General features: G+C 35.6%; 1 protein-coding gene across 1 annotated transcript in view; it reads right to left on the reverse strand.

Annotated features, from left to right (window-relative positions):
- The window catches only part of NRG3 (neuregulin 3), a 392,904-nt gene extending 375,696 nt beyond the window's left edge, over positions 1-17,208 (reverse strand). Inside the window, exon 1 of the mRNA XM_072930981.1 lies at positions 17,084-17,208. Coding sequence (XP_072787082.1) covers positions 17,084-17,135 — 52 coding nt within the window. The 5' untranslated portion in view covers positions 17,136-17,208. The remainder of the gene's footprint in view (positions 1-17,083) is intronic.
- Between the last annotated feature and the right edge of the window lie 424 nt (positions 17,209-17,632).

The raw sequence follows: 17,632 nt of genomic DNA on the forward strand, positions 1-17,632 counted from the left end.
ATAACAGTGAGAGAAGCGGCACAGAGACAGGAACACGAAGAGCCACTAACATCCCATCCATGAGCATGAACCACACTGGAGAAAAAACAGAGAGAGATTTTGGCTTACCCTAAGAAATGCAGAAGGATCTACCTGTGCATTCCTACAGATAATATTAACTATGTTGTCATATGTGTTGTTGTTCTCTATTTTTATAACTCTATTATTCCAGAAGGACATTCCTTTATCTTTTAACCTTGTCTAGTGACCATGTTGCCTATGAATGACATGGCACATAAAAAAGCACACTCTGCTTGTGCTGGCCAGGAGCAATGGCACACTCCTGCAGGTTTGCATTGGAAATATATATAAATTTGCATTGGAATTATATATAAATATAATGATTAAGAATGCATTGTATTTAAGCTACTTAATATTACAATGTTAAATTTATTTTTCATATCAACAACTTGTCAACACATTTCAGCTGAATCAATATTACATTTCTGATATCGTTACAGTAAATTAAATATTAAATATCTGTTAAACCTAAAAATGAAAATCACGCATATGTACATCTAAAACTACAAAATGAAAATTATACTATGCTTGGAACATTATAAGATTTATACGTAAAACATTGCAACACAATAAAAATGTATTACAATATTAGTTTTTGATTCAAGCATCAGATGTCTTATTTCATTGTATCATTTGTTTTCAATAAGCTTTCTGAAAATGTTCATTAAACATGCAAACTATCTGCAACATAGTAAGTATGTAATCTGGACAAACTCCAGAATACCTGCAGGGTGCTAGTCTTGATTTATGCAACCCATAGAAATGGACAGAAATTATTCAAATGCCTTTATAACTCACTTGTCAGTGCTCCTGCCAAAGAATGGAAGTACTGATTTCCTACAGATAATACCTAAAGAACAAGATTATTTAACTGATATATATTGAATTTCTTTCCATGTGAGATGAGAATTACTGCAAGTTGGAAAGCTGTGCATGCCAGTAATCACTTGCTGTTCTAACTCACATTTCATGTCAATATTCCTATGGATGCTGTTTTGCTTACACATATACTCATGGAGATAAGGTAGTAGCTGCATTTCTTTTTAACTTCAGAATCAATTACAACTGAAACACTTTCAGCATACTACACTTTGATATTCCATTTATCTATCATAATTGTACTACTGTAATTGAAAGTGTGACTGTTGAGCTGCTTTCCTTAATAATGGAGATGGACACTAGAAGTTAACCAGCCCCAAAACTCAAAATAACTCAAAAACTCAGAATAACTAAAATAAAAACTAGCAGGATGGAAACGGAAAAACGAGAGAAACCATTACGAGATCCAAGGAATGCATGATGAGCAAGAAGCAAAGCTAAGAACAATTAACATGTAAATTAAAAATAAACCCCAAAACATATGTCTGAGATTTAAGACATAGAGAATATGGGGGTGTGAAAATAGTTTCTTGTCCCATTTTCCATACTTAAGGTTCATAATTTTTCATCAGATTAGAAAGATGAAAATCTACATTTAGATTAAAAGGATGAAAATTTTTAGTTTCCAGTTTATTCCTCTGACAAGAGAACTGACTCATGATAAAAGGCTGATTACCCACTTAAATTAAAAGTGATGCAAGCACCACAGAGCTGAAGTTCTAGGGCAACCACACAGCAGCACTTCCTCCTTATTGAGATTGTGAGTGAAGTTCATACCAAAGACGGAAGAAAGTTTGTCACATTATATCCTCCTGTATTTACAACCATCTCAGAACCCACAAAATTGTCCATGAATATTTTTTTTCCTTTCCCTTAATATCACAAAAAATCTCTAAATGGGACACTTTATGGATACAGTTATGGGGATTACAGAAAATTACTTTTTGTCCGAGCTTCCATAATTTCCTGAAGCATCCAAGGGCCAGGTATTCCTATGAAACAGTGTGGTCATGAGCAAAATGTGTCAAGTCTGGACACAGGCAAGATTTCAAGCCTAAGAATACCTTTTAAAAGGAGTTTTTATTTTGGCAGTGGGAATTAATGTTCTCCCGCTTTTCACAGAAAATCACACATCTGTAGATTCCCACAGTACAGACATTTAGGGGCCTTTGCTAGAATCAGATCTCCACTGATTTAGAGCTCAAAAACTCACAAAGAAATAAACATTATCCTGCTTGAGGAACATGAACAGAGGAGATGGAAAACAGTTGAGAAAGTGTGTTACAGAGGCTGGTTATCTTATTGCTGAATACAGAGAAACTAGGTGCATTTTGTAGATTTGTAAGTGACAGTTTGAAAACTTAATTGATGAATGATTCTTTCACTGGTATCAACTAGCAGACCATACTGTGGGATGTATAACCCTGCTGACACCACCAAACTGCAGCATTAAGCCAGTGTTGCAGAGAACAGGAAAAGGATGTGTGTTAATGAATCCTCCTTTTTGTGCTTCACAAGTTCCCAAACTGAAAATCGATAGCAAACAGCCTATGAATCAGACTTGAATATAATTTTGTTTGTTAAGGCAGGTGGACATGTTCCAAGGAAATATGATGTTCTGTAAATGGATATCTGGGAAGTTGAAAGATTCCTTGTTGGATATTGGGATTTAAATGGGAAAATGTACAGTTTCTGAAGTTTTCAAGATATGATTAGAGGATAATGTAGGAGAAAGGCAATATGTTTCGAGCTGAAAGAAATAATGTCTGCATCATAAAGCTTATTCAAAGTTACCCAGTTACTTTTAAATTAAAAGCCCCCAACTAGTCCTCACTATTGTAACATTCTATTTTCACACTTTTAAATTCTCCATAATGGATTGTCTCATGCTAATATCTCCAAAGGACTTCGATGAGGTTATTAGAGCAGTGGGTGAACTGAAGTTGTGCAGACATGAACTACTGTAAAGCAGCAGTACAGAACTGTCACTAAGGCTCAGGGAGCCATAACTGTGCAAAGAGAAACAATAAAATGCAGTTATGCTCAACCATCTGGGTATATTTTCCTACACAGATAACTAAAATTTTAATAGAAAAGTGTATACAATTAAATTATGTCATTTATTAGTGTACAATGTTTGGTTTGACTATTCAGGGAACAGGAAGGTTTTACACAATAACATTAACTCCTTTTCTATTAAATGAAAATGCCATTTTTGCTTTCTCTGCATAGCTGTTGGTAATTTTTGTCTTACAGGGTGCTATTTTACTTTTATCAGACTAACTATTGAAAGCTTCTTTTAAGACAAGAAAGAACATCCCTGCTCTCTTGTGTGGCAAAAAGATAACAATGTGTACATTGATTCCTGCTGCTTTGATTCCTGTAATTTGCTGGTGCAAACAATTGTAATTTCTTGCTATGTTTTCTCTTCCACGCATTACTGCAATTGTCTTCTTGTGCCTTTTTACTCCCAGCCAGGTCAGAAAGAAGAAGAAATTAAGCTTTTTAAAGGAACTGCTTGCAACCTACAAGATTTACAGGGCAGCAGCTAGTAACAAAATAGACATATTTTTTGCCATGGTTAGAGACCAATGAACAGAAAAACCTGATGGGATAGACTTCCATTACACTGGATCTGTGGTACAGCTTCAAATCTGACAGAAGCTTTTTCCAGATACTGGAAGCTCCTTTTGAAGGTTGGAAATAGAAATACCCAGGTGGTTGGCAGAGAGGGAGAAAAGCAAAACTATTAATTTGAGAAGATTTTGCTTAAATTACACACTTATTTGAACTGAATCACAGGCATCCAACACTTGGAGATAGCTAAACTCTATAAATAGTTGTAAGAGCAGGATGCTATGTGAGCTAAGCAGGGAATCATGCTGGAATCTCCAAAGCCAGTGCCTTATTATTTGAATTGAGATGCGAAAGACATGAAAAGGATGAGAAATTCTGGGTGACCACAACTGCTCTGACTGTTTCTATTGTCCGGTTGCAAAACCAGCATTTTCTTCTGAGACTATATATGGACAAATTTATCTTTTGGTCCTCCACCCCCTCTCAGGGTCCCTCTCCTCTTTAATGGTAGAACAGCAAATTTATGTGTTATTTATTTCCACAATGAACTTGTGAGATTGGTAACTTGCTTTTCATTAACAGGGGATTATAAAAAGATGTAGACTTAACACTGTTGTGTAGGAAAACAGAGAGTTTACATAAAGACTCTTGTATCAAATGTTGAAAATTCTGGAGTATGTAATTCACTGCTGCTGGCTGAAGTCAAGTGCTCGGGGTTTAACCTGATTCGTGAACTCAGAACTCCTGCTAGAAAAGTATTTTCTTCTAAAAGGTAATTTCTTACAACATCATATTCCCAACACTTCTTCCCCACCCCAAAGAATCAAATGTGTTGCTGTAGCTCAGTACTTTTTGTACAGTAACTACAGTCACAGCTTAAGTTCTGCAGCTGTACCTGAATGCATGAACAGCTTCAAATTTGTTTAGCAGCCCATTCAACCTTTAAGAGTGTAAAAAGCTCTGTTTCTTTCATACCTTCTAACTAGCACACCATAAATATCTCATCTTGCCAACATCATCACAAGATAAAAATGGTAAAACATTTTATATTATTTACATCTCAAGCAAATTCTCAAGTTTCCATGGCAAAACACATTCATCTGGTATTTTTCACAGTACTTATTAATTTATTCAAAATCCCTATCAGAAATTCCATGCACATGAGCACAGAAAATTCTAAGAGATCTAAATGCACTAAATTCCCATAAATACAATCTTATATCACTTCCATCTTGACACACTCCTATGCAAAAGTCATGGATAATTATCTCAACAAAAGAGCTTAAAAAGTGAATGACCTACTCTCCTTGTTCTAAGAAACCAAATTAGCAAATTTGAATAATGTGGGTATAACAGACACCAAACAAGCTCATTATTCAACATTCTCCTGAAAAAAAAAAAAAAAAAATCTCTCATTTATATTCCCAGTGTGGCTTTAGATTCTGGTCTACCAAGTTGTTTGGGGCAGGAAATTTCAGGTATTATAGAGCTCCCCATGGCATGGGGCTGCAGCCAGTGGGACTGAAAAGCTCCTGCTGGATCCATGTCACTACCAAGAGTGGAACTGAAGTGACCCATACTGAAGAGCACTTCAAATCACAGCTCACCACTGCAGACACAGCAGTGTCACAAGACTGCTCTGTCACAAGAAAGAACTAATTATTTGTTTGGAACAGATTATGTTGCTTTGTTGAAATCCTCTTCAAGGTGGAGGAATAAGGAGAAGGCCACCCTGTTCTTTGAGTGCAGCAGTGCTTAAGCAGATGGGACTATACATATGGATGAAATAATTAAGATTCGATGTGTAAATGCACTACGCATTCTGCCCTCCCTGCAATTAAAAGATTTTACTTTAGGCTACGGAAGCATACTCCTACAAAACCCAACCTAAAATAACTACAAAGAACTTTCTATATGTTAAGCTAAAAAAATATTCTAAGGAGGAAAGTAAGGCATGATATGCCATAACTGTTTTTCAGCACAGTAATAGCAGAAAGATAAAGGTGTTACTCCAAAACAGGATTTATGAATTAGTTTCACTCGTGTTTATATATTGAACTGTAGGTTTTGTAAGACTCTACCTTCAATAAAAGAAAACATTTTAATTTTTCTTTTTAGAAAAATTATCTTATAAGAATAGGAATATTCAATGAAACTGAAGTAATAGAAATTACAACACCAGCTGGGCTATGCCACATTTTCTGTAAGAAAAGCATAATAGCAATCTTTAGTATTTTCAACTATGCTAATGATGCTGACAAATGGTATGCTGATCAATGTTAGAGACTGAGTTTAACTTTTAACCCAAGTATAGACATTAAAATCATATTATGAAAACCTTTCCTAGAACAACACTCTGCACTCTAATTATTCAGTATCTATTCTAGCTGATCTTCAATTTGAATCCCTTTACAATAAAGGCTGATCATATTTTATCTGCTACTTTACCTTAACTGAGATTTCCAGTCAATTTTACTAGTTTGCCAGTAAATGTAATATTTTCTCTAAACTATAGATTTAGGATTGATATAATTAATTATAGTATATTTGACCACATATTCCCTTGAAACCTTTCAAAACCACAATGAAAACATATTTTTCATTACCTGTGATAGTGTTAAATGACCAACACACATTGTTAAAGGTTCTCAATCCATGATGGAACCTCATGCAAAATTTGGGTTTCCTGCAGTCATAAAACCAAGTGAAAATAGACAGAGGACACATTCTTGAAAAGTCAAATGCACTTTTGTAGAGATTTTTCAATCCAATTTTGGATCTTTATAACTGACTGTGATTTTGGAGAAAAAACATCTGCTTTCACCTAGCACCAAATCAACAAGTAACACTTAAGAACTGATGCACCACTAGCTCTGATTCTGGCCAGAAGGAGGGATTCTATGTACCTGTTAAATGCAAATGAAATACAATATGCTGAAGTTCAGTCTTATTCTAAAAGTGCTCATTCTGCTCCTAATCAGTCTGAAATTACAACTCTACTTACAGGAAATTATATTCATCATTTCAAGTTAATATACTTTAAGTGAATGAGAGAGATTTAATCCAAATAAGATGTCTGAGATTCTGTTCCTGCTTCTCCTTCTGGATAACATATATTTGATTTGACTATGCATTTAAAGTTGAGCTCTCGTCTGTCACTCATCCTGACAGCCCTTCACTGATGCTCTCTGTTCTGAGATTAATAAAAGCTCTGAAGGCTCCTTAACCCCAGAGTGAAGAGAAAAAGAGGGAAATAGACTCAGCCAGCTGCCACCAGAAAATTCTTGGATGTCCTTGCTAAATGGGAAACAAAGATTCCCACATGAAGCACTCTAGAAAAGGTAACAGTCTTTGAATAGCTTTCAAAATCAGATCAGCAATTTCCAATTTTACAGTCTGCTGCAAAGGTATTAGCAGCTATATTCTCTGCTGTGGTACATATGATAACTGTCGTATTTATACAAACTTCATATAATCAGAGAGGTTAAACTCTAATCAAATGAGAGTATAGAAAATATGTTTAGAAGGATGATGATTTCAAAATCTGATCTCTCTTTTGTCATACCACTCAAAACACAATAAATTCATGGCAGTTACATATTTTCTCCCTCTGTGGTCCAACAGTTGCATATGTTGAACGACGGAGAAGGTGGCAATTAGGGCCAGAGTATTGTATGGCCCTGTAATCTGTGCAAACCTCTGGGTTGCAGGTAGAGCCAGTTTATCCATAGCCAACTGCTTCACTGGAAATCTTGGAGATCTCTTGCCTGGATTACTGTATATTATGGAAATTTGGACACTATTTTAGAATGTGAGAGAACCAGAAAACCTCATGAAGCAAATGAAAGAGTTTGGCATCACAGCAAATGAAAATATTCCAACCAGTAACATATCTAAACTTCATCCTAAAATATATGGTTCTTTTTTTGGAAAGAAAGACTTTCTACCCTGAATATTCTGTTCTATAAGAGGGTTCAGGGCTTTGAGCCAAGTCATATGTGCTCATTAATTCTTTGGGGAAAAGAGCAGAAGACAAAACTTTTGGGTTGTGCACTGGCTTGTGCAAATTCCATTCATAATCGTCTAGCATTTCTCTGTGTATTTTTAAAGACTTAGAGTATATATCTTTATCAGGGACATCTCTGGTCTTACAAGTCTCTATTTGGAATCTTGTCTACCATTAAGCTGGGCTCTTATTTTAGAAGACAACCCTTCTTTTCACATATTGTATAAGTGCTAATAAAAATTACTTTTTAAAATAGATGCTAAAATGACCGTTCTTAAGAGTTGCCCAAAGTGGTTTAATTAAAGATTTTTCAAGTGAATGATGCTTTTAAGCCAGATAGAAGAGGACCATTAAGCAATATAAATTTAACAGGTCCAGGAATTCACTCTCTTTTCAGTTGATACACAGAAGAGACCTAAGTTGAAAATCTTTTTCAATCAATTATATTCAGGTTTATGGAAACATTTAGAAAATTTTGTTTTCACTTTGTCATGGAAGAAAAGACCCAGAAAGCTCAATGCTGCCACAAAAACCTGGCTTTGGACCATCTTCTCTAGTTACTAATCAACACAGTGCTTTAATCTTCAAGAATATACTTCTGAAGATGATGCCAAAGAGACGCTGACTGGATCAGCTTTTAATGACAATATCAATATATGGGAAGTGGTACCATATTTTCTTCAGTTTGTTGTGTGCTGACTGTCTTCAGGAAGTATGGGAGGAGCACGTGATTTATGAATTATTACAATTGTTAAATATTTTTGAGTCTCAAATGGGAGTTGGAGTTAAAATTCCTTTCAAACTCTCACCAGTAAGACTTCTGGGATTTTTATATATTAAAAAAAAAAAATTCCCAAGGGCATTCTGCTGACTTTGCTGTATTTGTTTTTGCTTGTATACCTACTTATCATATGAAGAGAGGGAAGAAGAAATTAAGACCAAGAGCATGAAGAAACTTATTCAACATTGAATTGTCAGCTGTGGCCCAGCTGACAACACTGCACAGGACAGAACCTGTATCACACCAGACGCCTCCAACAGGACGCTGCAGTTTGAGTGATACTTTGTGTGTGCAAAGAGGAATAATGCAAATCAAAATCCCCCAAGAAATTAAGAAAACAGGGGAAGAAATACGTCACATAAATGTTTCCATGTCTCCCATGAGATTCATTCATAAAAATGTTGCAACCATGTAACATAACTGATGTCCAAGATTGAGAAGCAGGATTTTTTTTTTTTTTCTATTACCATCTGTGTAGCAATTGCCTTCTGGGCAATTTCAATGACTTGTAGATAACTCCCTCCAGGAGTCAGTTCTGCTTAACAGGTGAGCAAGGACACACCTCAGGACTCAGAATGACATCAGTCCCCTGTGAGATGCTCCACCCAGGGGGGAGGAGCTAAGCATTCCCACCTAGATATATTCTGGAATTTTTAGACAGAGAAGCTGCCTTCCCACAAGTTTCCAAGATGACACAGCTAGAGTTTTCCACTAGACTGAGCACACCTTTTCTACAGGACCACTGCTCAAACAGAAACCACATCTGCAGCCACTCCAACTTAGACTGCCACCAATACGCTGGCCAAAGGGGTGTCAGGTTGTATTCTGACTTTTTCAGTAGTCTTCCTTTTGTATTATTGCATGTACTGTTTCTTTTCTCTTTTCCCAATAAATTGTATTTCTAACTTAAATTCTCTCACTAGTTTTGCTTTCAAACCAGAACAACTGAGCATAAAGCCCTTTATGCTTCGGTTACATACAAAATTTGATTGCAGAAATTCAGGAGGCTTGGTACAGCAGCAACAAGATTCAGATACTCAGAAAAATGAGGCATTAGAACTAATGTAAAGTTACCTGCTTCATGGGAACAATTTATATAAAAACATTACAGATATGTGGGAGAGCATGGATGTGAAAATAATAAATCAAAATTTGAAGGTTAATGTGTCCTTTTAATAAATAGCAGAATTTGGGTGATCCTTTCTGTCCTGGTTTGCACTGGTAGTGATATCTCACAGTTATGATGATAGATAAGCATGCTAACGGAGCAATCATCCATGTAAATTTGTCTGACATCAACAAGAATCAAGAAGAGGGAGGCAAAGCAAGCGTCTACTTTCAATAGAGAATAAATATGGTGTTAGAGGAGTGCATTTGTCAATACCCAGGGACAAAGAATACAATATTTAAAAACTCAAAGCACTAAATGCAGCAGTCCTTCATCACACAGAAATCCTGATGAGGACAATGCAAGTCTTGCTTGATGAAAGGCTGACAAATCTGTCCCAGAGACAGATAAAACAAACAGTGGTTATCTGCTTATTTCATACTATCACACTTAAACATAAATGGGTGAATTTCAAGCACAGCAGGAGAGCAATATAAAAACCATGGCTTAAGCAAATCGCTAAGCAACATTTCAGTGCCTACAAGTCTCACTTACAAACTTCTGCTAGACCAACAAATAGAGTAATACCAGAGAAGAATACTTAAAAGCCACCAGAAATTAGGAAAGATCATAAACCTTTAAGTCAGGATATAAGATAACAAGTTTATTGGCACCACTAATTCTTGGACGTCTTTAAATAGCTGTCTCCAGCTTGAGTCACAGAGAGAGCTGGAAGTTCAGCTGCCCGTAATACAAGTAATACAGTATTAATGATGCAAGCAATACCATAAATATTATCTGTATTAATTATGCAGGTAACAGGCTAAGCATTGTCTCTCTGATTTACAGTGCAAGCACTACTTGAGAATCTTCAGTTCAGTATTAAGATGACAACAGCTGCTTCTTACTGATTCTTTAATTTTAAATTAGAAGTATCAAGATCTATTTCCTGAAATTAATCTGCTTTTAGAAATACCATGAAATTAACAGATGTAGGGCTAATTGTTTTACTGACTTTGTTTTCTGGGGCCAAATTATGAATACTTTTAGGTTTAAGATGAAGAGGTTTTGGGGTTGTTTTTGTTTGTGGTTTTTGTTTGTTTGCTTGTTTTTAAAATAAAAACTCCTTAAAGTAATTATTGAGTTAAGTAATCTATGAACAAAACTAGAATTTCAATAAGAATTAATGTACTACTTTATCATTACCTATCAACATTATATCTTAATACCTCCAACAAGATTAATACAAATTTTGTTAAGCTAGTATTTGAAACAGCAAAGCAACATTTTCAATTTCAGATGGAAAATTGCAATGGTGGGAATCAAATGACTTGTCCAGGACTGCACAGAAGATCTGTGGTGCAAGCAGGAAAGCCCTGACTCCTGCTCTAGTGCTTTCACAGCAGCATCCTAATTCCTTCCAACTAAAAAAGAAAAGAAGTTTCCATGTCCATGTATATAAACAAAAATGTACTCATGCAGTGGGTGCAAGGCTGGAAATTTTGCTGATATTTTATACCCAAAAGCATGATGTTACATATTGTATCAGAGACACTCTTTATTCAGATCTAGTGACAGTAACAAATCTCAAAAGTTCCAGTGGTATGCTTTGAAATAATTACACATGGATAGCAAAATAATTCCAAACAAAGGCCAAAGTTTCTCTATCAGAAAAGCACATTTAATATGATGCAAATCCTACCACTACTGTCTTTCTTTACAGTATGTACCTTGCTCAAACCCAGGGAAGGCAGGGGCTAAGGCCAAGTCAGGATGCATGTGCTCCAAATATGTTCCTCTAGCTAGAACATAAAAGCTTCTTATGACTAGATTACATAATGCTTCACCATAAATCCTTATAAACACTTCAGTCACCTTTTCTTCAAAAGGGTTTATACCACTGCCTTGACAATTACTGCTTCTGCTCTTTTGCGCGATATGAACAAACCACAGGGTCAAAGCTGTCTCCTGAACAACTACATAAATTACTTTCTACATGCTAAAAGTGGTTATCTGAGTGATCTTGAAATTTATAAAGAAAACCAAAAAAATCTCTTATGACACTTAGGGATATAAATCTCACCAGACTTTACAAATATTTCTATCCCAGAACCTCTTCATTTTGCTACTAACTTGGTTCCAAGCAGAAGTGAGGAGAATTCCTGTTGGATGTGACCTCAGTAGGTTCTGGAGTGTTTGTTCCTGCTGACAGCAGAGTCAGCTGAGAGGAGCTCAGCAGCTCCAAGGTGCCAAAGCCTCCCCTTGCATTCACAGCTACCATGAACAGACAAAGCAGCTGGAAACCTTGCAGGTGAACTTGATTCCTTTTCTATCATCAGCACCGTATCTTTTTGCAGACATCTGCAAACATGCATCATGGATTTTTCAGTTTAAACTTTGAATAAACTTAGGGTAAGTACAGATGGAAAAAAAAAGATTTTAAAGTCAGTTTCTTCTAACTTTCAGTGTTACACATTTATTCACCTTTGATAGCAGATCGTATTTTTTTTTTAATTCTGCAGCAGAAATGAAAATAGACTTCTATAGTGAAGTATAGACAAGGTATTCATATGCTAGTTACATTATAAACAAATCCTGACGTTTTCCAAAAAGGTGGTTCTGAGTGTGGATACTGTAAACATATTGGAAAAAAAAGCATAATTACTGCAAAGTAATTTTAAATATTATTATAAACCTATAAGTGCTATTTTGAGAAACACTGCTTCCTTTTAAATTAACGGTACATTTGTATAATATCTGGAATTTATGAATCATATATAATAATGGGAAAGGATTATTTGACTTCTCTGATATGTATTTCTGTTTAGTCAGCAAGAAATGATTCAGATGTTAAATGATGAATCATTGTTCTATCTACAGTCCCATGTCCTTTTACAGTCTCCTTCAGCAGCTAATATTTCTGAAATTCCTAAAACACTTCTAAGACAGTTTTTTATTGCTGGTAGGTGTTGTAGCTGTATTTTCCACATGGAATTATCTTTCATTTGATAACATTTTTTTCTTTTTCAATCCAATTTGCATGGAGGTAAGAAGCATGCTTTCTATACATCACTGTGGTCAGAAAGACAACCATACTTATCATGTTTAAAATTCTCTGTAAAATTGTCATGTAGCTTTATTGCCTGTCTTGGTATATTCACCCTAGGACAATACCTTAATATAGTTTAAACAGAATGGGAGGATTAGCTAAGTCTGACCTTCAAGGAGCAGTTAACTGCTGCAAAAAGCAAAAGTATATTTTAGCCTCCCCAAGAAAGACCAGCACCATCTGCAGTGACTCATGTTTAAGATACTAAACATGGAACATATTTCATGCTGGGCTTCCCTAGATCAGACTGGCAACTTAAATCTGAAATTGTTCAAGTTAACTACCAATTTTTTTAACATTTACTAACAGTGATACTTTGCCAAAGTGACCAAGTCAAACTTGACATACTTTAAAAGATCATTCTGTATTGAAAGTTACTGACTGATAAGTACTGTGAAGCACTGTTTTAACTTGACACTATAACATGCTGAAAAATGGTGGCCCTCACTTAGGGGGAAAAAATACTTTGGAGATTAAAGGCTCTCATCCTCTTCTTACATTGGAGGAAAATGATTACCATATTATTTTTACTGAAAGTGAAAAAATAACATTGTGAATTCCAAATCGCAAGAACGTTGCATGACTTTTTTAAAATAAAAACAGCTTCTCATTTCAGTACGGAATTGTTTCTGCTGGCTAAGCACTTGGTGTTGGAGAGCAGGCACAGCTTTTACCTTTTAATTCACCACTATTCATGCCTAAAAGATGACGCATGACATCTATAGCACTGACAGGATTTGAACTATGAGAAACTTTAGCCAGTTATGTTGACATTAATCAGCTAAATCTGGCTTTTAACATTCCTTAAAGGAGCACAGGAGGAGTAAAATGAGGGCTGGAATGGGTCTGACCTAAATAGAGGCCACTGGAGTGGAGGGTGTTTGTCACTGTCACTGTTGTGTGATGATGCTACTGGTGATTTGCTCTGGAGCAGTTTTTTCCTCTCTGGAAAAAGATGCCCCATACACAAAGAATCTCATACCTTTGTAATATAGTATATAGGGCTTCTCATTGCAACTCCTGTGCAAAGCAGCCCTGAATTATATTTACATGCATTACTGCCTGCAGGCACAACAGGACTCCAAGACAGTAATAAGATACACACAGAGGATATATGAAAGTCCATATTCTGTTTATAATTCAACTTAAAAGGAGTTAATGTGAGATGAAGAGGAAGAATCAGAATCAGCTGACACTTTTTTAATACATGGATGACACATATTAAAAAACATGACATGTATTAAAAAACTCTAGAGTAGTGTGATAAGTCTGGTATCCATTATATAAGAGTAGAGATTTGAATTTATAAGGAAATTTGAATATTAGCTTAAGGGAAACAAACCAAAAAACAAAAGAACAAACAAATTCCCAGACTTTATGCAAGTTTAACAAATTTCATATATTGTAATAACTTAGTATTACATGTACCAATCATCTGGTCTATGGGACTAATGCACAGAGAATTGTACAGGCAAGTGAAACACAGCACACAGCTAAATGATAACAGTAAACTAGAAAAAAAAAATCAGTATTGCAATTGCAAAAATTCTTATCTATTCACTGCACAGAAAAACTGCTATTTGTCCACTGAGTGTATTTTACCTCATAGTTCCTAAGACAAAAGAGAATCACAGAACTTACTGCATTTGCTTCACAATCATACTTCTAATTTGGCATACAAGCAGCTGAAATGTATCTAAAATTTATTCAATCTGTTTAAACTGCAGGGGAAATCATTCCATCATGCTAAGAACTAGCAAGCTACAAAGGAAAATGATGCACAGTAATGACAGAAAGTGACGATATAACTCTTTGTAATAATGCTTTTTGTGGAGTGTTCATTTGATTGGACTTAAGCCAAATTGGAAGGCATCTTTATATATAAATTTTATACTTCCCAGACATCTTCAGATAACTTTATATTGATTTAAAGTAGAATAAGTTTTGTTTTTGCATGCTGAATTTAAAAACTCTGAAAATACTTTTGGTTTTGGAATTATGTTCCTATCTTTTCTTCTATTTATCTTCTAGGTGCAAAACTTGCCTGAAGCTTGAATGAATTAGGCATTAATTCCCTAGTTATGAATGCTCAAAACTGACAATTTTGGTTATACTTGCACACTCATCCTGCTGTTGGACAACAGAGATTCTGTTCCCATCTTGTTAGACCTAAGATTGCCCCTCAGAACCACAAAATCTTGTAAGTTGGAAAAGACTTCTGAGATCATTGCATCCAAAGCTTCCAAGTCTACCACTAAACCGTGCCCCTAAGTGACACACCTACAAGTCTTTTAAATACCTCCAGGGATGTTGTTTGCCAAAATGACATCTGAACATAAATAACTTGACTCCAGTGAATAGCACCATCACATCAACTTGAAGGCTATAAATTATGTTATTGAGAACAGGAGAATATTTCCCACTGACAAGAGAGGTCAGCACAGCAGGCAGAGAAGGAACCACTGCTTAGCCATTAGGGAGACTAACAGGGTAGATATAATCTGATAAATGTACAAACAGCTCACATTAATTGCTGCATTCATGTATGCACAAAGTAGAGTGTGAGATGCAAGCTGAAGAAAACATGCTTAGAAATTAAACATAGACTTTGTTAAGAAGAATCTGAAGGCATATTAGAGAGAATATGATGATAGAAAAAGGAAAATTACTGAGAGCTAAATAACCTACTGATTACTGTACTTTTAACCATATTCATCTTGATTTATTTAAGGACGTGTTTGGTTGGTTGCATGATGCTTAGATTCATGGTGTGAGAGCTAGAATAACCTGGTTTTAACTTGTGAATATTTGGCTCAGTAAAATATTCATTATGGTGGTTAGTTGGATTTTTGACAATCTTATCTGGCACAGCCAAGAGATGAATTTGTAGGGAATGACTGCTACCAGCAAGTCCAGCTTCAGGTTCTCCCACATGGTTCTGTTCTGTGTATGCTGCTGGAGCTACACTGGTTTGCCTGGGTTTACTCAGCTCTGACTACACAGCCAGGCAGACTGAGGCTTTGTGCTTTCCAAGGTGTGAAAATTGCTCCCAAACTTTTTGGGGCATGTGTTGTTTTCTTCAGGAAAACATAAAAAGAAGAAAACTACAAATGTTTGCTTACTCAACGTAAAGCTCCGCCGTTGTCTGCAGAATTAGGATTCCATATGTTTTTCTTTCTGAAGTATTTTTTTTTATGGCAATAATACCAGAAACAAAATAAGAGTTAAAAATGTTGTTACTATCCAAACGAATATAAAATTTCCTAAATATTATGGCTTGTGCTATAGCACTTCAAAAATACTTTAAACAGATGGGCTAGTGAGACTGCCATTCATGTTTTAGCAGTCAAGAGGCATGTTTGAACTGCTGGTTGAAACACAATATAAAGCACATTCCACATGTAGTGTCAGGAAAAAAGGCTTGTGTGCTAAGAAATCACAAATTTTTAAAAAAGCTAAGTAAATGACATAATATTTTATATAACTGTAATTTCTTGATAAGAGAGCAGTGGTCCTAATAAAAATACTGCTATACTGTAGACATAAAATAAGCAAAAAGAATCCTGTTTCTCTGAATAAAGTATCGCAGTATTTTTCAAATAACTATCTGGATGAAAATCTGAAAGCTGAGACTTTTGTATACTCCTCCACACCAGAAAAGCACAATAGCAACCCCTAGAAACCAGCTAGGGGGAAAATAATTTTTTCAAGTGACAGCAGTCTAATGGAGATAAAGAATGAGGATAAGAATTTTAATCTATATTTTAATGAAGATAAAGGTGACAGATAAAGGAAGAGGAGAAGGAGGAATGTGTTCTCTATCTTTCCCTGTGATTTGAGATAGTCTCTTACTGGAAGGACATTAGTTAACCTGAATGGTTACACTCCAGAACTTCACAAATCTAACAAATTCCACAAAGTAATCTGCTTTATATCATCATCTTTTAAGTGCTAAAAATTAATCATTTAAAAATATTCTATAGGTCACTTTGATTTTCTAGTGAAGATTTCTGTTCATTTATAAGCTCCACAAAGATGAAACGCAAAGGAATGAGCAAAAACATTAACTGTAGCTTTATATCATGATACAGAATTCAGTTTTAACTCTCAAACCTAAAGGAATCATTTTGTATAGGGCACAGAAATATCCTAGTACAGGTTATGGAAGGGAACAGAGAAGGCAGAGCTGCCTCTGAGAAGGAAAAGCTACTGTTGGGAACTACTTTCTGCATTTAGAAAAACCAAACATAATGTCAGTTCTTTCATTCCCAGCAGGTGAAACAGAGAAAGCCAACCTCCTATGTTGTTCCTTGAAGCCCTGTAAGAGATAAACCTTACACTCCACCTATCTCCACAAGGATGTAAACTGAGCTTAGATAACATCTCCCACAAGACTGGGTAATCATTCCTGCTTGGGTCCATTATCTGAGCAGGAAAACACATCTCTTCAGTCTCAACAATGAACAATAGCTTAAAGTCAGATTCTAATCTCACAGGCTGGCATTCACAAGTGTTAACAGATGATTCTAGGACACAAGTATATTCATTGGCTATGCTACTCACTTTTTTGTTGAGTCAAAACAAATGGAGGTGAATACATCTCCCCCAGCTGCATCTGGAAACACTGTTAGGAGCTTGGAGCACTTGGATTCCTTTGCCTTCTCCTTTTCATATCTGATCTTTAGTCTGTAAGAGAGTGAGAAAAGAAATGAAAAGTAGAGAATTTCCATCACATATTAGAAAGTGATCTCTGCTCAATTTAGTTAATTAATTTAAGATAGTTAAGACCAATTATTCTAGAAACAAAACTAATGCATAGAAAATACAAGTGATTTATCAGTGTGTTAGGCATGAGTGACCACTGTGTTAATCACCATCCCATATTTAAGTTACTTCCCTCATCTGTAGGTCTATAGCTTGCTTTTATATGCTTTGAGTAAACTAGTTTTTGGAAATTTTTCGTGTATTTTAAACAACAGATAGGTAAGAGCAGTACTTTACTTGAACTCCAATGCAGCAATGAGGTATTGGATATCATGTGATTTATTCTCAGACCTGCTGCTCATACTGTGCTGCCCATATTAACAGAATCAAATGAGGGTATAAGAGGAA

Source organism: Taeniopygia guttata, chromosome 6, assembly GCF_048771995.1.
Source record: "Taeniopygia guttata chromosome 6, bTaeGut7.mat, whole genome shotgun sequence".
NCBI lineage: Eukaryota > Metazoa > Chordata > Aves > Passeriformes > Estrildidae > Taeniopygia > Taeniopygia guttata.